The sequence below is a fragment of the Pelophylax lessonae genome, assembly GCF_965119305.1.
Source record: "Pelophylax lessonae genome assembly, chromosome: 1".
NCBI classification, from domain to species: Eukaryota; Metazoa; Chordata; class Amphibia; order Anura; family Ranidae; genus Pelophylax; species Pelophylax lessonae.
In genome coordinates this window covers 662,640,517-662,661,591 of record NC_138768.1, presented here as the reverse complement: position 1 = coordinate 662,661,591, position 21,075 = coordinate 662,640,517, and the positions used below count along the sequence as shown (strand labels likewise).

Here is a 21,075-nt window from a genome sequence, read left to right as displayed (position 1 = left end):
GCAGTCTCTGAATTGTCATGTGTACTGCTCAGTCAAAGGGAAGTCAACATGATTCTTCCGACCTGCACTTGACGTGCATTCCAAACGCACTTTAAATGAAGAAAAGCAACAAACCAACAGAAACACTGTTTCTGAAGGCTGAAAATCTCATGGGCATGGCAGGAGGATAGTTTGTAATTGGAAACAAATTTTAGAGCTAGAACCCATTTTGGCAGAGAGCTATATACAGTGCTAGTGGATAGTAGTACATAGCAGAGATAGAAAGCAAGAGAAGGTGGTAGAAACTGAGCACATTCTGATGCATTTGGGAAGCCCAACAGGTTTGCAGAGAAACCTAAGATTGACCAGGCAGCACCTTAAAGCGGTAGTATACTCAGCACTTCGATATCTCCAAATCAAATCTAAGCCAGTAACATGTCATTTGAACTCAAATAGCATGTAAATAATATATTACAAATGTTCCTTACATTAGTAATTTGTTCCGTTCGGGTCTGTATTTTCTTCTGTTCAGCGCCGACATCCTTGCAGTGGTTTCCGTCTCCTGAGCTTTGCAGTATTTCCGCCCACATTATGTGTAGTGTTTCGGAAATCCCGCGCATGCGCACTAGCCGCCGAAACCAAGCCTCGTTTTGGGTTCATTAACTCGCTCTGCAGTGCCTTCTCGTGTCGTCTTCTCTCTCCACTAGCACTCCCCTGTGAAGTAGCAAGTCACATGGGGTAGTGGAGAATTTTCTGCATGGGGATGGTCGGAGTCTCGCGTGAGCACGGGGCTGATGTCCAGCACAGGAAATGACGCAGCCCCGGCTTAGACCCTGCATTATTCCGACGGCATCATTTGCTTGCTGGAAAATCAGGGTAAACAGAGCATGCGCGGGTGACGTCATTGACTAGAACAATCTAAATATCAAGAGATCGGCAGAAGTGACAGGCAAAAGAAAAGGTTAGAGATGTCATACGGACAGATATGATTTAGATTGTGAAAAGTACCTAAAATGAGTATACTACCGCTTTAAGAAGGGACAACTTGGCAGTAGTGTGAGTGCAAAATTAGGGCAACAGTGATGTAAAAAGGGCCAAATCTTATATGTTATCTGGATAGCTACATTTGTAGGAGTTCTGTATATTACTAAAAAGATATATAATTATGAGCAGTGTTTATCTTCCCATTTTAGGGGACGTTTTTGGTCCTAGAAATCCTTTATAATTATTTCAGCTTACCATGAACACTAATATTGCCCTAGGATGTAGATGAACCCACAAACTGAACATTTACTGTACAGCTGTTTAGTTGCTGGTTTATTTCTATGCTTTATTTTCGGTTTATACTGTCATACAGAGCCCCAATCAGCGTACAGAAACAGAAGACAAAAAACACATGTACTCAGTCTACATCAGCATTCTCATGCAATGCTGTGAAACACATTATCATATAAGATTTATGCTCATTTACTTTATATCAACAATATAGTATCCACCGAGTCCGCTTGAAAAGGGACTCTTTCTGAAAAAGGTGACCCGTGTTCTTCTTGCTGCTGATATAATCATATAGACTCATGCAACATAATGAAGAAATAGAGGAAGACCCCCATAGTGTGAAACCTTAAAAAAACTTTTGCCATAAAAAACACTTCCACGTTGCCTTTTAACATTAAATAGTGCTACGCTTTGCACTAAGGTACATTCACTTATTTGCTGACATCAAGAATACTAGGGTACCTGCTCCATAAGCTGTGACCATGAGCGGTCCCTTTTTTTTTTTTTCCTCCCTGGGTGTATGATGCGTCCCTTCTGGTTGTACTGTGCGGGATGTCGTCATTTCCTGATCGCCTGAGGAAGGAGCACGCATGCTCCGAACGCGAGCACCCCCCTGCCACTATTGGATGTAAGCCTGGATACTGAATGCTGCCAGAACCACAGGAAGTGTCGGACTCCACCGGCACAGCTAGGACCACGGCTGCCACAGTGTACTTCCCTAAGATCCCTACAGTGTTGCAGAAGAACTATTACCATTTGCTGATCAACGATTTCCTCTGTGTGAGTTACTACGTTGTTTTTATGTAATAAATAACCTTTTAATCTACACTGAGGTGGCGCTGCTTTTCTTCTCCTACCCCTTCTTGTCGTCATTTCCTGGCCTGCTCTGATGCAGTGTTTAGTCTCCCTGACATTTTGGTAGTGATTTTTTAGCAAGATTAAGGGTTTTTTTTTTCACACTATGGCGGTCTTCCTCTTTTTCTTCCTTATGTTGCAGGAGTCTATCTGATTATGACAGCAAGAGGGGGGAAAAGGAGTTGGTCTAGGGGGAAAGATGATGGTGTTTTAACCCCTGTGCGGCATCAAGGGTTTAAACACCATCAGGTAAGTTTTTGACTTATCTGTAGTGGGTGGTGAGTTTTTTATGTGTTGGTGGTGAAGGAGCACTGAAGCACTGCATTATTGGTCTGCATGTATTCAAGAAGTGAACACGAAAGCACTTTTATGGGATCAATGATCTGGACGCTGTGTCAAGGGCATAGAGCCTGAATCTGTTGGAGATATCTGCACTTTTTGTGCAATTTTGATAAATGGACACCTTTTAGTTTTGCACTTTATTGTATAATATTTTTTTTTTTTAGTTGTATGCACATAGATTTGTATACGCAGCCAAATGTGCTGTATAGAATTGATTAATATACAGGTATGTGCTTATATTGCATTTTGGATACAGCATCTTTGGTGTTTTTATAGATCCAAGCACTGGTAGATATTAGACCCGTCTTCTTGTTTTCATTGTCTTTTACCTAAACCATGGGTAACTAAAGAGCTTTATCTCTGGATGACTGATTGAAATGTATAGAAATAAGGAGCAGGTGACTTCCAAGGTCAAACTGGACCCAAAGGAGGTGTTGCAAAAAACTGCTGCCATCGAGCCTTACTTAAGGGGTTTTATTTCAGACCAGAATAATATCTTCTGTTCAGTATGTGTGGCTTTTCTCCAATCATTTAATAAGGAGTGTTTAGTAGACTGCGGTATTCTGATGAGTAGGTGAATTCAGTCTGGTGGTGGTTTATTTTAATCTTTAGATTTCCTAAATATGGAGCTAGTTTAAAAATACATGATAAATTAATACTAATATGCTAAATTGGGCCTAGATTGTATGTGCGTATGTATGGATTTTGGTAGAATATTAGGTTATTTGCTCCTTTCTGTGGACTGATGTCGGTAGTTAAATGTTGCTTGCAAAGTGCCAGTGCAACATAAATTAAAAGCCAACAAAATAGAAGTGCACTGTATCCTTTAAATAACAATAAATTCATAAAGTGAATACGTGCATGTAAAAAAAAAACCCAAATAAATAAATAAAAAAACTTATTGCATAGTATAAGACTCATCAAAATTGTACAAATAAAGCTAAATAAAACAATAAAATATTTTATTAGTAACATATCAGAAGTATGAAAATAAAATTGATGTATAACAAATGACTCTAAGAACTGTTCATTAATCAAAAATCTTAAACAAAGTTCTCCGATATAAAAACTGCTCCAGTGCTCAAGGTGCTGGTAAGATAATGGAGCCTTTTTTCAGACCGCAATGATCTCAAGTTATAGAGATGACTTGTGCTAGTATAGCTTGGAAGAGCTGACTCTCTCACCCTCGGATCTCACAGCTCAGTGACCTCAATGACCGGGATTAGCAGCGAAGTCCCCAGCATATAATAAAAGCCTCATCCAACACTTCTTAATCAAGCTCCGACACACGTATACATCAAATATAAAATGGGAGAGGTCGCATAGCGCAACTCTTTTAAAAAATTTAATTTATTCGATAAAATATTGCACATTACACCGATTCAGAAACGACAGGCTTTTTACAGAAACTTGAACCGCTCAACCATGGTATAATCCGGCAAGCCTTCACGTGATGACCTCATTGTCACGTCTTTCTTAGATTGGTACAATATAAATTAATGAATTAGTATAAATTATATGTAGCAAATTAAAATTACTTTTTCATTTATGTCTGCCAGTGTATTGTATTAAAAAAAAAAAAACATACCAGAGTTTGCATACTATTTCACATTACTTAACACTTTTTTTTTTTTTTTTAAATTATAAGCCAGGCAAAAGTAATATTATTTAATATTGGCTAATTAATTCTATTTTATTTCAGTTTGCAGACGGTAAGCTGTATGCCTCCTCCAGTTTCCTCAGCAGTGATTTTGACCAAAGCTGTCGGTGGTAATGAGGTGAGTGCTCTCTCTCCATATGTATTTCCTTTAGAAAGACGTTTAACTTCTCATATCCCATCTGAAAGCGGATCCATGCTGCTTTGTTTTGTTTACTAGCATTTCTGCAAACCGTTAAGACTATTGTGTGACTTCTTCTTATACAAAAAGCTTTCTGTGTAAATCATAAATTGTTGAAAATGCTAAAAACAACCAGTCCATACTTTGGAAGGTTAGCTAATACATACAAGGCCAGACATTCAGGGCCTGACATGCTGAAAGGGTTTGCCATATTACAACTTATGTAGAGCAAATGTTCAGATCCTGCTGCAGTATGGGGGCAGAGTGTTTGTTTCCTCATTTGGACCTGTTCATCTATGATTTGGCGAGGAGGAGAGGTCATGTATGGGTCCAAATATTTGGAAATCTATAACCTTTCTATGGCTGTTCAATTATAGTATATAAATCTATATAGCAAACAAAAAACACAAAAAAGGGCGCACCGACCTAGCTCATTATCCTCAATAATGGCTTTATTGTTGTAACATAAAAATGGCTGCTCACAAACGCAGATGAAATCAATCATATCGGACTCAGAAACTTGAGTGTCAGAAGTAGTCCATACGAATGTCCATTGTCCTTTTAGAATGACGGCTGACTAGTTTCGAGGCATACGGCTCTTCCTCAGAGGATAATGCACTAGGTCGGTGCGCGCTTTTTTGTGTTTTTTGTTTGCAGTACTGTTGGACTTCCCCAGTCCTTTAGGGCAGCAAGACCATAGCCATCCGAGACGCCTTTTGCAAAGTCCTGTGGAAAGAGCAGTCGGGGAGCCTCGTTTTCTGAGCGCAGGAGAAAGGTGGTTCTTTCACCTTATTATGTTTGGATAAATCTATATAGGCATGTGCCAGTTATCCAATATTAGTGATTTATTTATATTATTCAGTGATGCACTGCAACCCTTGGCAAACTCTGTTAGGCCGCCACTGTTGTGATTTTTGCTCGATAGCATATCATTTATTTCACCTCACCAATGAGATGAGTTTAACCTGGGTATTGGTGCATTACAAAAGATGGCCATACATGCATAGATTTCTTTTAAAGAGAATCTAGCACATTCTGTGAAATGGGTTTGGTGTTCCCACTGGAGGCCGCATCTATCTTCACCCATCTTCCTTCCGGGTCCGCGGACTCCGGCTGTGTGACTGGCCAGATTCGTGTGACGTCACTCCCGCATATGCACACGGGAGCCGTCGGTCACAGCACAGGGCTCTGAAGGAATGGCACAGGTGGCACTTCCTTCAGAACGCATGCGCTGATGACGTCATTGGCTGCATATAGAGCAAATATCTCCTAAACTATGCGCATTTAGGAGATATTCACAGCACCTATAGGTAAGCCTCATTATAGGCTTACCTATAGGTACAATTAATCTATGGGAGTTTACAACCACTTTCATTTAGATCTGTCCATCCACGTTAAACAGTAAATCGTTAAATCGTTTTCTGACAGTCGGCGCCTGTTTTTTTGTTTTTTTTTTTGACTGAGTGTAATGGTGACCAACTAAAGAGCTTTATCATTTGCCCGTAACAACCAATATGCACATTTCATAAATTTAAATACCTTTGAATTATTATGGAATTGTACGTGATATATGACCCTCACGCTGAGTGATACCTTTTGGCAACAATCAGTCACATGACCCTGGGAGATGTGGCTTATTCTAACGATAGGAGGAGCCAAGGGCTCTCATGCCATTCATGTTGTACGTATATTACGGAGTTAAAGAAGGTCCTGATGGTTTGGCTCGAAGGAAGAGGGTACTATCCTCGAAACGCTTAAACCAGTTAGGATGATGGTGTCCTCCCAAGTTTTGGAGTACTCTAAGTGGATTGATTTAAAATGGCCCCTGTGACATCGGGCTACACAAACATGGCCGCCAACCGGGGACCAGCCAGACTAAGGGAAAATGGCCGCCATCAGCTACAGCATGCTGCCAGGATCTTCCCTGTGCCCTCTGCAACGCTGCATTTTTCATTAAAAACATAATCTTGCTTTCAACAAGTCCTCAGTCAGAGACTAATAAATAACGTTAGTTTCCTAAGCATATGTTTTCCTTTTTATTTATTTTTTGGAATAGTTATTCAAGTGGTCGCCAACCTTTCGGACCTCACGGACCACTAAACTCACAACTTCGAATCCCGCAGACCACTAACCTGAATTATTCATGCCTTATACACACAATGCTCCAGCTCTCTGCCCCTGTACCCCTTGATCACACTGCTGCCTTATGCTCACAATATTCTCTGGCTGTGTCATCGTCCCACCCCCCCCCCTTTGCATTCTGCATTACACTGCTGCCCTACATAGACTTGTCATTGGATCTCACCTCCTTATCCAGCCATGTGCTCGTGCTCCATGCTCTCTCCCACATCTGTGATCATCGCTGCCATTGGAAGTCCCTCCTTCTTCATCTCCTGCTCTCTGCATTACTCCTGGTGCCTCCATCCTGCACGCTGATAGTATTGACTGTCAGCCGGCATTGAGAACAACACTGGAAACAACATTTGGTGGTATACATCTGCCACAATGCTAATTTGCGGTGGAATCCCTGGGGACTGCCAAATGTTTCTTGGTTGGCGCCCGCTGGTTTATATATTGGTTATAATGTACGTTCAAGTTTTGGTTGTAGTGAGTAAGGATTAGAAGATCTTGAGATTTTATGGCTGTTTGTCCTTTCCTGAGATCACCTTTATTGAGCCTGTAAAGTAAAGATACGTCTTCCCAGCAAAACACATACCCTAGTGAAGACCTGCCTCAATTTTATACATTTTTCCTGTTCCACATTTTTTTTTTAAATAAAAAGGCTTTCATAGCTGTCTGCATCTCTTTTGAAAAGATTTTTTTGGTGTTTTGGTGAAACCTGTTTTTTGGGAAGGCTGTAAGGAAAATGTCCCTTTTTAGAAAAAAAAAAATAAACTTGACAGATGTCTTGATTTTTGTCCATTGTACCCCCCCCCCCCCAAAGAAAAAAAAGTCTGCATTTCCCTGCCAAGCCAAGTTTGTAAGTATTAACTGCCTAAGTAATATATTTGAATCTCTACAAAATCTGCTTGATGATGGTTATTTATGCTTTTCATAAACTATGCATACCAGAACAATAAACTGTTACACACCTACAAGGCACAGATTATTTGAAAGTTGTTTAGCCCGTTTTCATGCCATTGCTATGTTTTCATCTACTACTCATAGGATAACAGCTCATTCCAGAGTGTGCAGCTGATATACCCTCCTTTGTTAGGGCCCTCTTGTCTTCATGCCATTTTTCCCATCCATAATCCTTTGAGGCTGGATTAGCCTAAAACAGCAAAGTAGCCAGATGTCTGATTCTGAGAGAGTCCCAAAGGACCGCTACGGAAGGCAAGTGAATTCGTTCAGGGCTGTAGATCAAAGGTACCTGAGAATAACTTATGGGCACGTAATTTGTGTCACATCTTTTATTATCACTCAGGAAAAATAATCCATTGCACCTATTATTGGTGTCTGCATAATAATCAATCAGGGCAGTTGTTTTTCTTAAATAATATCTTAGCATTATTAAAACTAATTTGACAAATCTGTGTCTAATGCTTTTGCCTTTTAAGCTATCAAATCTCCAGAGTCTGTAGTGAACACATCATTTGCCAATGACCGCACAATCAATTAGCACACTTTATTTAAAACTGGATTTAGTAAATGTATACATAAGCCATGTTATTTAGATCTGAGCCTTTTAATTGTCCACGTGGGCTTCCATTAACTCCTGCAACCTTTTATAACCATTGTCCATCAACCGAGTCATAGCTACTTTATTTGTGGCAGCTTGACCACGGCTTTACCAAACTAACTTGTTTTTGGATTGGTTGCCACTTAAGTTTAATTTTTGGGACCATAAGGAATATCCGAGTTGCACAAGCATTTTTATTGGTTTCAAATTCTGTATTAGTCTTAAAAGTTAATTGCAAAAGAAATGCTCAATGATACAAATTGTGGCCCAGTCAAAATCCAGTTGGTCGTCTTATGCAATATTTTGTATTTTGCCACCACTGTGTTTTAGTCTTCATGAGAAGGATGCAACTGGTTGTCTTATAGTGCACATAACTATTTTTTTTGGCTTAAAGAAAACCTGTCAAGGGAGAAGTGTGGATGCTGCAATTCCTTCTGGAAATGCTAGTTACCTGGTTGTTGACCCTTTTGTTATTTTAAGTCTCTGACCTGGCCTGAGTATGAATATAAAGGCTTCTGACTGTTATTTGACTTCCCTGATCTGTATACAAGCCAAGCAACTAGCATTTTCAGAAGAAAATTAGTAATATAGAGCTCTATTTCTTGATCATACTGTACAGCAGTGGTCCTCAACCCTGGCCTACAGGGCCCACTAACAGTCCAGGTTTGCAAGATAACTGAAATACATCCCAGGTGATATAATTTGCTGCTCAGTGATTGCAGTACTCTAGTCTGCATCCCCCCAAGGTAATACTTAAAATCTGGCCTGTTAGTAGGCCCTGAGGACCGGAGTTGAGGACCACTGCTGCACAGGACACAGAATCCTTCTTTATAACAATGGGTTATATACAGTATCTCACAAAAGTCAGTACACCCCTCACATTTTTGCCTACGAGCAGGAAGTTATAGAGAAAGGCTCATTACACAATAAGGCTGCTAGCCCAGAGACCCGCCTCGTAGTGGTTACAGTAAACCGACAAGGTAACATTCCTAATAGGTTAGAAGGATGCCCTGTGAAGGGCTGAGAGAACAAGGTGTAGTTTCCACTGTGCAACGTGAATCATACAAGGGGAGCAATATGCACAACACGCTGCACAAATGCCTTAACCAAAGAATCCCTGATGTCCACAAAGGCTGAATTGAGTCTGAGCTGACAAGGCCTCCTGACCCCTTTCTCTATTCTCTTTTGCAATCTGCCTTGTGCAGTACACATAACCATCAAGAGTGCTGAGAGAAGAGGTAAAGCCTTTCATGTTATCCACTGTAAGCTTCTGGTGGTGTGCAAGAATCGCTGTGCTGTCTGTGTGGGATACAGTGATGGCATCCAGGAAAAAGCAAGGTCAAAGGAACCCCCGATTCTATTGCTGCGACATCACATTTAAAACTTTTAGAGCTCATGCTGCTCAAAACCCACAACGATCAGAGTCAGCATACTGGGGACCAACTTTAAAGGGCTAAGCTTCACTTACTGTGGCAGAGCTTTTCAGTAACAGAGCAGGATTAAGGGCTCATTCACATCATACGTGCATGGAAACTTAATGGGAAAACCGAGCAGATTTCCCTTGCAGTGACATGAGTTTACATCAGTTTTAATGCTCGTTTCAATGAGTTTTTATGCATGTTGACATCAGTTCTCATGCACGTCAGTTATGTGGCCCACACTAATGTTGATTTAATGTCAGTTTTTTCCATGCAGAGAACTGCATACAGGTTGCAGATATCCTGCACAGAAAAATCGACACGTGGTGTGAACAGGGCACATAGCGAACCATCGTTTTCTTTGAGCCCTTGCAGAACACATGCAGAAAAACAGACATCTCTTCACCAAGGTGTGAATGAGGCCTTAAAAGGTACAGTCCTCAAAGGCTCACCTGCAAAGTCAATAAAAGGAAAGCTGCACAGGAAAGCCAAAGTGCTATTGAGCAGCTACAGCATGACAGAAGGATCTTAAGGGATGAAACCCCAGCAAAAAAAGAGGAGATTAAGTTCACAAAGGAGTGAGAACATCCACAAACTAGAAAAATATTGATAAAAAAAATTCAGAAATTAGGGTTTTTAGGTGCCATTAGAAACAAACCAATGAATAAATAATAAAATGATTCAAAATTTTAATATACAAATATTAAAATCTTTGTTTAAAAAAGCATTTGTCGATTACATATGACATTATCACAAACATTCCTCGATATGTTAAAATATACATACATAATCAATCATCACATAAATCTACAAAATATTTGTGTGTAGAAAACTAACTACAATATATATATATATAAAGATTAGACAAACATATGTGTTTACAGTTGCTGGGTCCATAAAGGGAACATAACACCCCCTTTGATCAGTATACATCCCAGAAACTTAAAAAAAAATATTTCAATGAAAATTAAAACCAGATGAAGGACACTTAGGATTTATCTAATAAATGATTTTAGAATATTGAAGCTAGCTTGGGGTGGGAAGGGTTTTAAAGGCTTGTCCCTACAGCTTGTGTAACTACCTACAGTATCGCACAAAAGTGAGTACACCCCTCATATTTTTGTAAATATTTTATTATCTTTTCACGTGACAACACTGAAGAAATGACACTTTGCTACAATGTAAAGTAGTAAGTGTACAGCTTGTGTAACAGTGTAAATTTGTTGTCCCCTCAAAATAACTCAACACACAGCCATTAATGTCTAAACCGCTGGCAACAAAAGTGAGTGCACCCCTAAGTCAAAATGTCCAAATTGGGCCCAATTAGCCATTTTCCCTCCCTGGAAGTTTTCCCTCCCTCCACTGGAAGTTCAACATGGCACCTCATGGCAAAGAACGCTGAGGATCTGAAAAAAAAAATTGTTGCTCTACATAAAGATGGCCTAGGCTATAGGAAGATTGCCAAGACCCTGGAACTGAGCTGCAGCACAGTGGCCAAGACCATACAGTGGTTTAACAGGACAGGTTCCACTCAGAACAGGCCTCGCTATGGTCGACCAAAGTAGTTGAGTGCTCATGCCTTAGTGTCATATCCAGAGGCTGTCTTTGGGAAATAGATGTATGAGTGCTGCCAGCATTGCTGCAGAGGCTGAAGAGGTGGGGGGGGTCAGCCTGTCAGTGCTAAGACCATACGCCGCACACTGCATCATATTGGTCTGCATGGCTGTCATCCCAGAAGGAAGCCTCTTCTAAAGATGATGCACAGGAAAGCCCACAAACAGTTTGCTGAAGACAAGCAGACTAAGGACATGGATTACTGGAAAAAAGGGTGAATATATTGCGCTTAAACACTTAAAACACAACCAAAAAAGTGCTTGTGTGCATAAACATATAAATAAATAAATATATATATACTAGTGAATAAATATATATGAATAAATAGATAAATATATATGTTGTGAAAAAGTCCTTAGTGAAATATATCAACAGTCCTTAAAGTGCCCAGTGCAATACGGATCTCTCAGCAATGACTGAAAATCACTTTAGCTTCAAGTGAGGGACCTCCACCATAGGGACTTTCTCCACCCAGTGGATGATCCCCTGATGACGTCAGCGCGTCTGACGAAACGTGCGTCGGGAACGTGAGACCGTGGAGTTCCGGGTTGGTGATACGCAGGAACAGAGGAGCGTCCCGTACACCGAACCCATGCTGCATTTACCCCATGAAGGCATTCTGTATATGATGTTTGAGTAAGTGCATTTCTATTAATAAACCCCAATATTAGAACATACTACACTATCGGAGTTTCCTTATCTTTTTCCCCATACCACCCTGGAAATACTTGGAGTTCCTTGTGCGAGCTGAGCCATATTAAGGGACCTGAAGGATAGCTTGGAGGCATTTGTGGACCTTATATGCTGTTTTAGACCCCCTGTAATTAAGGGGTCCACATGCTTCGGTAAGAAGTATTTACCCTGAGCACTGGGTGGAGAAAGTCCCTATGGTGGAGGTCCCTCACTTGAAGCTAAAGTGATTTTCAGTCATTGCTGAGAGATCCGTATTGCACTGGGCACTTTAAGGACTGTTGATATATTTCACTAAGGACTTTTTCACAACATATATATTTATTTATCTATTTATTCATATATATTTATTCACTAGTATATATATATTTATTTATTTATATGTTTATGCACACAAGCACTTTTTTGGTTGTGTTTTAAGTGTTTAAGCGCAATATATTCACCCTTTTTTCACTATTTATGCGTATACACGTTTTTATTGCAGCTTGCACTATGGAAGCAATTCCTCACATATAATCAACATTTGACTAATAATTTATTATCGAATATCGCCATTTGCGCAGTTTCTTTTGGGTTACCAATTCGTTATTTACATGGATTACTGGAACCATGTCCTTTGGTCTGATGAGGCCAAGATAAACGTATTTGGTTCAGATGGTGTCAAGTGTGTGTGGCGGCAAACAGGTTTAGAAGTACAAAGACAAGTATGTCTTGCCTACAGTCAAGCATGGCTTGTGGGAGTGTCATGGTCTGGGGCTGCATGAGTGCTGCCAGCACTGGGGAGCTACAGTTCATTGATGAAACCATGAATGCCAACATGTACTGTGACATACTGAAGCAGAGCATGATCCCCTCCCTTCGGAGACTGGGATGCAGGGCAGTAGTCCAACATAATGACCCCAAACACACCTCCAAGACAACCACTGCCTTGCTAAAGACGCTGAGGGTAAAGGTGATGCACTGGCCAAGCATGTCTCCAGACCTAAACTCTGTTGAGCATCTGTGGTCTCTTAACATCCACCAGCTCCGTGATGACGTCATGGAGGAGTAGAAGACGACTCCAGTGGCAACCTGTGAAGCTTTGGTGAACTTCACGCCCAAGAGGGTTAAGGCAGTGCTGGAAAATGGTGGCCACATAGGTTGAAGTAGTTATACCTGGAATGATACCTGCACCTACAGGCATCCTCCCAGCGTGGAATTTTTCAGCTGGCGATTGCGTTTTTAGCCACTTGACCACTCCTGCGGTTGGCAGAAGGGGATTTCACTGCTGCATTTCTTGTATTTTACCATCCCATTGTGGAGCCTGGGAGCTCTGCAGCCGCTGGCAATGGCTGCACAGAACAGAGAGAGAGTGGAACTGACGTAGTTCCTCTCTCCCTTTTTTGACCCTGGAAACCGGGAGCGACGAGTGTGTCCTCACTTCCGACCCCTTTGTTTACCGTTGGCAGCCAGGAAGGCAGCCAATGTTGTTCATCCTTTGTGATAGCAATAAAGTTAATCCAAAAAAAAAAAGTGTGAAAAAATCAAGTTTTGTATAAAATAGATGATGATAAAAAAAAAAAGTAAAGCCACCCTGTCCCCCGTGCTTATCAGCAAATGCTAATGCATATGTTACTCCTGCACGCATATGTTAACGGTGATTGCACTACACAACGTTAGAGCGAGAGCAATATTTCTAGCATCAGACATCCTGTGTAACTCTCAACTGGTAACCTGTAAAGAAGTTTAAAGTGACGCCTATGGAGAGTTTTAAGCACTATAGTTTGCCGCCATTACCCGGGCAGATACAATTTTAAAGTGTGACACGTTGGGCAACATCATCTTTCACATTATACAAAAAATTGGGGTAAATATGGGGGCCTCCTTTCTTGCCAAGGGGATTTCCACCTAAGGCTACGTTCACATGTTGCAAATCGCGGGACACCTGTGCGTTGCCGTTGATTTGCAATTGCACCCCCAAACGCTGTGCGATGTTGCCGTAATTTCTGCCTGCCGAATCGCAGTAACATCGCGCAAACAAAATCGCGGGTCGCATGACACCCAAAAAAGGTACAAGAGCTTCTTTGAGGCGTCAAATCAACGGCAACGCACAGACGTCCCGCGATTTGCAATGATTTCTGGATCGCGGGCAGAATCGCGGTGATTCTGCCCGCGATCTGCTACGCCAACATGTGAACGTAGCCTTAACCAAGACATTGTTCATCCCTCCCTGTGTCCTGCCCTGAAACATCCCCAAGGAAATTTCTCTCCACTGTCTGCCTGTAGTATGTGCTGTGAAGGGCTAGCTCTCGGGTACAGCCTACTTTAAAAAAATCAAATTCCCTTTTTGTCCTTTTAATTGCTAGGTGGATTTGACAAATCTATGGTCTAAAGCAGGGATGTCCAACCTTTTGTCCTTCCTGGGCCACATTGGAAGAAGAGGAATTGTCTTGGGCCACACATAAAATACATCAACAATAAGGATGAGTGGCAGAAAAATTTGGGCAGATGACAAGTTACAGATCACTGATATAGATAATGTACCTATCTGAGTAATAAAACTTAATTTTTTTGTAATTTTTATTACTTTATTATTTATTTATTATTTATTATTTTTTTAAAAGAGGGCAACATAAAAACTAGTGCAATATTTGAAACGTTTTTTTTTTGATAAACGAACACATCAATATCTGGTTTGATGGATGTAGTAGCAAATCTCAAATGATTCTCAAAATGGCCATCCGATATTTTGGTTCTAATTTTGCCCTTCCTGTGCTTCATCCTGGAAATTAGTTGTTCACAAATATGGGTGCTGCCAAAAACTGATGATTTGAATAAGGCATGATTGTGAAGAGTGGGATATTTTTCTTTGGGAATAAAAAAATTCTAAAAGTCTAGTACAGAGACACTGAAAGTTTTGGTATTGGCTGCATGTGTAAATGCATTTTTACAACCCCCCCCCCCCTTTTTTGACCCTGGAAACAGGGAGCGATGAGTGTGTCTTGTGTTAGGCCGTTTTCATAGCCGTCTTAGGCCGCAGGTGGGACGCCCCTGGTCTAAAAGAATTAGGCTTCACCTTTCACTGTTAAGGCACTCTTACCAGATCCATTACTGTTTTTTTGGGCTTTTTAGCATTTGGCATCTTGTTTCTTAGATTTGTAAGGCTGCCATATAGTCTTCTGTTCCCACATTTGTTACGTTTTACCAGGTAAAAGTTCAGCCCTTCTCTGATACCCGGTTCAGGCGTAAGGTTTTTCAAGCTGCTTTGTGATCTCTGGTGAGCTTCCTATAACCCATGATTATGACTAAGGATTTCTTGCCCTTTAGGCCTCTTTCCCACTTGTGCCACCTGGCAGCGATTTTGACGCAACTTTGACTGGACTTGCAATGCCTGTGTAATCTTGAAGTCTATGGACCTCAAGTTGCATCAAAATTGGACCAAAGTAGTGCAGGGACTACTTTGAAGTTATTGCGACTTGAAGTTCCACAGATATGCATGGTACTCATTGGAAATCATGGGGTACGACTTGTCATGCGACTTTGCAGTTCCCAAGTCGCAGAAAATTATTTTACAGCAAAGTAAAAAATCCTATTTGTCTTTCGTTCATTGACGGACACAGCTCCATATCGTCTTTGACCCTTGGGTTATGCTGTTCGCCATTGGAGTAGGACACTAGGTGGAAAAAAACCGACTACGTACATAGGGCAGTCCTAGGGGGTATACTCCCACTTCCTGCTATACTGGATAGGGGCTGGCCAGCGAGTTAAACGTCTCGCAAGGACGCATAGCCCTGGTCATGACCTGTGTTGCAGCGTACCTCTGGCCCGGAGCACCCCTATTCCAGGATGGTGCCCAAACGGTTCCGAGGTGTGGTGAGTAGGGTCTCCTCTCGCCTCTGGTGAATTCTCATGGTGGACGCGGGCCGCTCTCCGGGTTGGTAGGCCCCCCCATGTGCCCTTCCTTCCCTGCTTCTCTAGATACGGCCCCTTTAGTCTGCAGAGTGTCTGTGACAGCTATGACTCTTCGCCGTATGATTTGGCTAAAATGCTGGTCTGCGGACCAGGCTTCTAAAAGGGTGCTGACCAATCTCCCCTTTGTAGGAGATTGCCTGTATGAAGCTTCTATGGAAGAGATCATTAAAGGTCTTGCGGGAGGTAAGAGTACCCTGCTTCCATGAGTCACCAAGAGCAAAGAGTCACAGCTGTCACAGGCACTCTGCAGGGTAAAGGGGCTGCATCCAGAGAGGCATCACAGATATACTGTAACCCCTGTACCAACTGGTCCGCCAGCTCCGTCAGCTCAGGAGGATGCTAACCCCTCTTCCAAATCCTGGCACAGAAGCTTTGCCCATTCCGTTAATGTCTTGGAGACCAAGGTTATGGCAAACACCGGCCTCAAATTGAACTGGCCACGGTAAAAAGGTATCGGACCAGAGACTCCGCTCTCTTGTCCCCCGGGATCTTTAAAGAACAAATAGTCACGTGGGTGGGACGCTACGCGTCGGGACAGAGCGATAGGCATATCAGAAATGTTTGCAGGTTACGAGCTCACGGCTTGTGGATGATCTGCTGTCGTGTTTTGAAATGTGAGTGTTTTTACAGTTCTATTCAAAATTATTCAACCCCCACTGAAATTGATGGTTTTGGCCAGTTTGACATTGATTTTGATCATTCAGTCATCCTGCTTACAATTAAATCAAAGAGGCACGTGTAGGTCAGACAAATATGAATTAACATTTATAATGAAATAACCACAAATGTCTTTTCTGTGCTCACATCATTATCAGTTTTATTCAACCCCCAAGTGACATTCAATCTTAGTACTTAGTACAACATCCTTTTACAGTTATAACAGCTTTTAAACGTGAAGCATAGCTTGAAACAAGTGTCTTGCAGCGATCTACGGGTATCTTCGCCCATTCATCAAGGGCAAAAGCCTCCAGTTCAGTCACATTCTTAGGCTTGTGCACTGCAACTGCTTTCTTTAAGTCCCACCAGAGGTTCTCAATCGGATTTAAGTCTGGTGGCTTTGATGGCCACTCCAAAATATTCCAGCCTTTAATCTGCAACCATGCTCTAGTGGACTTGGAGGTATGCTTGGGATCATTGTCCTGTTGAAAGGTCCAACGTCTCCCAAGCCTCAGGTTTGTGACGGACTGCATCACATTGTCATCCAATATCTCCTGGTACTGAAGAGAATTCATGGTACCTTGCACACGCTGAAGCTTCCCTGTACCTGCAGAAGCAAAACAGCCCCAAAGCATGATTGACCCCCCGCCATGCTTCACAGTAGGCAATGTGTTCTTTTCTTCGTAGGCCTTGTTCTTCCTCCTCCAAACATAGCGTTGATCCATGGGCCCAAACAGTTCTAATTTTGTTTCATCAGTCCACAGAACACTATCCCAAAACCTCTGTGGTTTGTCCACATGACTTTTGGCATACTGCAGTCGACTCTTCTTATTCTTTGGAGACAGCAAGGGGGTGCGCCTGGGAGTTCTGGCATGGAGGCCTTCATTACGCAGTGTGCGCCGTATTGTCTGAGCAGAAACTTCAGTACCCACATCTGACAAATCTTTTCTCAGTTCCTCAGCAGTCACACAGGGACTTTTCTCCACACTACGCTTCAGGTAGCGCACAGCAGTCGAAGTCAGCATCTTCTTTCTGCCATGACCAGGTAGCGTTTCAACAGTGCCCTTTGCCTTGAATTTGCGAATGATGCTTCCTATGGTGTCTATTGGTATGTTTAACATCTTTGCAATCTTCTTATAGCCATTGTCCTTCCTGTGAAGAGTAATCACCTCTTTTTTTTGTCTTCCTGGACCATTGTCTTGACTTCACCATGTTTGTAACTACACCAGTAAATGTCTAGAAGGAGCTGAGTATCACAGTCATTTTAAAGCTGCCTAATTGGTGCTTATTAGGCTTTATTGCTGCTCCCTGACATCCACAGGTGTTTTCAATACCTAATTAGAAAACACTTCAATGAACCTCTGTTCTTCAGAGTGGTAGTCTTTAAGGGGTTGAATAATTGTGTCAATGAAGAATTCACAAAATAAACATTTACTACTGTATTACAAAACCAATTGATGTCATTTTAGTTGCATATGGTTCTTTAAGAAGTCCTTGTAGGATTTCATTCTGAATACAATTACAAATGTACACTAAATTCCCTAAAACCCTTTACAGCATTGGGATTGTTCTGAAATTGAATAATTTTGAATACAACTGTAGCTACCCTTGTATCTCAATAAGTTGCCAAACATTTTTACACTATTGGAAGCTTTATTTCCTTCTCCATATCATCACCTTACAGAGGATAAATTTGGAGAGCCAGTTAGAGTATTTCAGGCGGGACACCCGCCCACCTCCATCACATTTTTCCATCTGCTGGGTTTACAAAGGGATTGCATCGGGAAGCATCGTGAAGATTTAAAGGGAAAGATACCTAATTAGGCTGTAACCTTACAGCCCTAAGGTGAGAGGCTAGTGCACTTGGAGTTGTCACATTCGTTTTTGGATCCTTTTAGACACCAATCTTTTTTCAACCTTGGGTGAAGGGATTTCAGCACCATTTGGATGTAAATTGGAAATCGCTTTCACTTTTTCCACGCTTTTATATGGACTCAGTTTGAAGATCGTTATTAATTTAGTCACTTTATGTGTATTTTTATCCTCAAATTGTTGAGATCATTCCATATTTCAGCACATACACCTTTATTATTTGTGTACCCATTGACACTTTTTTATCTTCAGCATTTTATTGCTTATTGCACATGGTTATTTACTGCTATGCATTCGTATTAGCTCATACACCTTTACTGGCATTTTTACATGTCCATCTATATATTTGAGTATATTTGATAGCGCAGCACCACCACCTTTTTATCAGTTGGGTGAAGAAACCTCTGGGCAGGGGCACAGGTATCATCTGCAGGCAGAAGAGTACTCTTAGAAGAATATTAATTTTTATAATATTTGCACACCCCAGCCAGGTGAAAGCAGTTTTGTTCCTTTGCGATAAATCCCTTCTAATTGCAGTAAGTATTGGGGGATAATTGGCAGCGTACAGGGTATCGAAACGATCCGTGAGCTGAATGCCCAGATATTTTAAAGAGGGTTTGACCCAGGTAAAAAAGCAGCCTGGAGGTTGCTTGCCAAAGAAGGGGGCAACTGAATGGAAGGATTTCAGATTCTGGGAAATTGATTTTGAAATTGGAAAGTGTTCAAAAATGCTTGCATTCTCGCATCAGGTTGGGCAGTGAAATCAAGGGGTCCGTAAGGTGGAATAGCACATCATCGGCATACGCTGACAGATTGTGTTCAATATTACCGGCCTTCAATCCCTTAATAATCATATTCGCTCGCACTTTGCACAATAAAGGTTTGAGTACCAAAGCGAGAAAGGGGGCACCCCTGCCTTTTCCCCTTCCTGATCGAGGACCTGGAGGAGAAAAGTCAGTAAAACCTTGACCTAAGAGCTTGGGGTTGAATATAAGGCCATAATCCATTTGTGCATATTTGGTCCCAACTCCAGGTTCTTCAACACAGCTTGTAGGTAGGACCAATCAACTCGATCAAATGCTTTTTCTGCATCTGTTGACAAAATTATGTAGGGCAAAGGATCCTGACAGTTGTGGGCCCAATGAATGAGTTATATCACTTTAATGGAATTATCTCTAGCTTAACGACCTGTAATACAACCTGTTTTGGTCCGGATGGATAATATGGGCCATAAGGTGTTTCAATCAGTTCGCTAAAATTTTCGCCAGAATTTTTATATCCACATTAAGAAGGGATATGGGACGGTAGCTTTGGGGTACAGTCAAATCCTTACCTTCCTTCAGGAGCACTGAAATGTGAGCTAAAAGAGCCTCTGGGGGAATTGCACTACCCCCTGCTATAGAATTAAAATAATTGCACATGGAGTTTGACAGAATTGAAAAAAATAACTTGTAGTATGCCTTGGGGAACCCATCAGGGCCTGGACTTTTCCCACTAGGCAGGGACTTCACAATTTCATTAGAAGTGATTGGGGACTCCAAAGTGGAGCGTTGTTCATCCGTTAGTGGACGAAGGCCAGCAGAGGCTAAATATTCGTGTATAGCGGTTAGCTTGGCTGCCTTAGCATCTGGGGCTAAGTTTGAAACTAAATTGTATACTTTAGTGTAATAATTGTGGAACCCCGAGGCAATTTTAAAGGACTGGACAAAGAGCTCTCCAGAAGAAAAGTGAAGCTTATGTGCATACAGTATGTTTGGGCACGTTTCTTTCGGAGAGCTCTTGCAAGCATACGACCACATTTATTGCCATGCTCATAATACTTATGAGACAAATATCTTAACTGCTTAGGGGCTTGTCGAACCAGCAAGCATGAGAATAGCTCTTTTAGTTCCGTCAACCTCGTCAATGCCTCGGGGTCTCCACTATGTTTATGCCAAAGTTCAGCCTGCTTAAGTGCAAAGAGTACCCTTTGGCGCTTTTTTGAGCTTGGTGCCAAGGGAGATCGGCTCCCCCCCCCCCCCCCTCACCACTGCTTTATTATGGCCTTCCAGAACAATCCCTTTGCTAATGCCCTCCATACTGTTTTATCGGAAATAATGGGTCAAGACCTCTGTGACTCCTGAGACCACCACAGCGTCATCCAGCAGATTTTCATTCAATCTTCACGACCAAGACTTATGGGTGCCAGGTGGTAAGGCAAAACTAACCATTACCGGACGGAGCATGATCAGAGATAGTAATGTTCACTATGGATGATGCCTGCCAAAGCTCAAGGACAGGATGAGCTACACAGAGAAGATCAATACGGGTATATACGTTGTGGACTTTAGAATATTAGCTAAAGTCCCTATCGGAGGGGTGTAGCTTTCTCCAGCTATCTATCAAAAGGTGATTCTGAAGGGATTTGCAAAGGGTTTGAGAAAGGCGTACAAGTGGGAAGGTCGCTTATGAGATGTGTCAAGGGAAGGGTCTGGACTAACAAAGTCTCCCCCAAGGATCAGGGAACCTTCCTGTAAATTCAGCCAATCGCTCCAAGGCCGCATCAATGAAGGTGAGTTGGTTGGTATTTGTGGCGTAGATCATGGCAAACATGAACATTTTCCAAGCAATAGTCCCTTTCAAGAAAACATTGCGACTCTGAGGGTCCACCCGGTTTCCGGGGGGGGGGGGGTGAAATGTGCAAGATTTATGTATCGCAATAGCTGTGCCCCTAGACTTGGATACCGGGAATCTGCTTAAAAACCACTGGCTGTTTAAGTGTGTGATTAGCTTAGGTACTGATTGAGGTGTGAAATGGGTCTCCTGCAGAAAAATACTTTTTCAGTTCACACCATGGCTTGCTACGTTTGCATGGAGAACAAAGACCCCAAATAACATTATAAGAAATTTCCTTAAGAGATGC

General features: G+C 41.8%; 1 protein-coding gene across 1 annotated transcript in view; it reads left to right on the top strand.

The window, feature by feature from the left end:
- The window catches only part of SLC10A7 (solute carrier family 10 member 7), a 345,341-nt gene that overhangs the window by 88,361 nt on the left and 235,905 nt on the right, over positions 1-21,075 (top strand). The window contains exon 4 of the mRNA XM_082258940.1: positions 4,154-4,229. Within this exon, the coding sequence (XP_082115066.1) occupies positions 4,154-4,229 (76 nt within the window). The remainder of the gene's footprint in view (positions 1-4,153; positions 4,230-21,075) is intronic.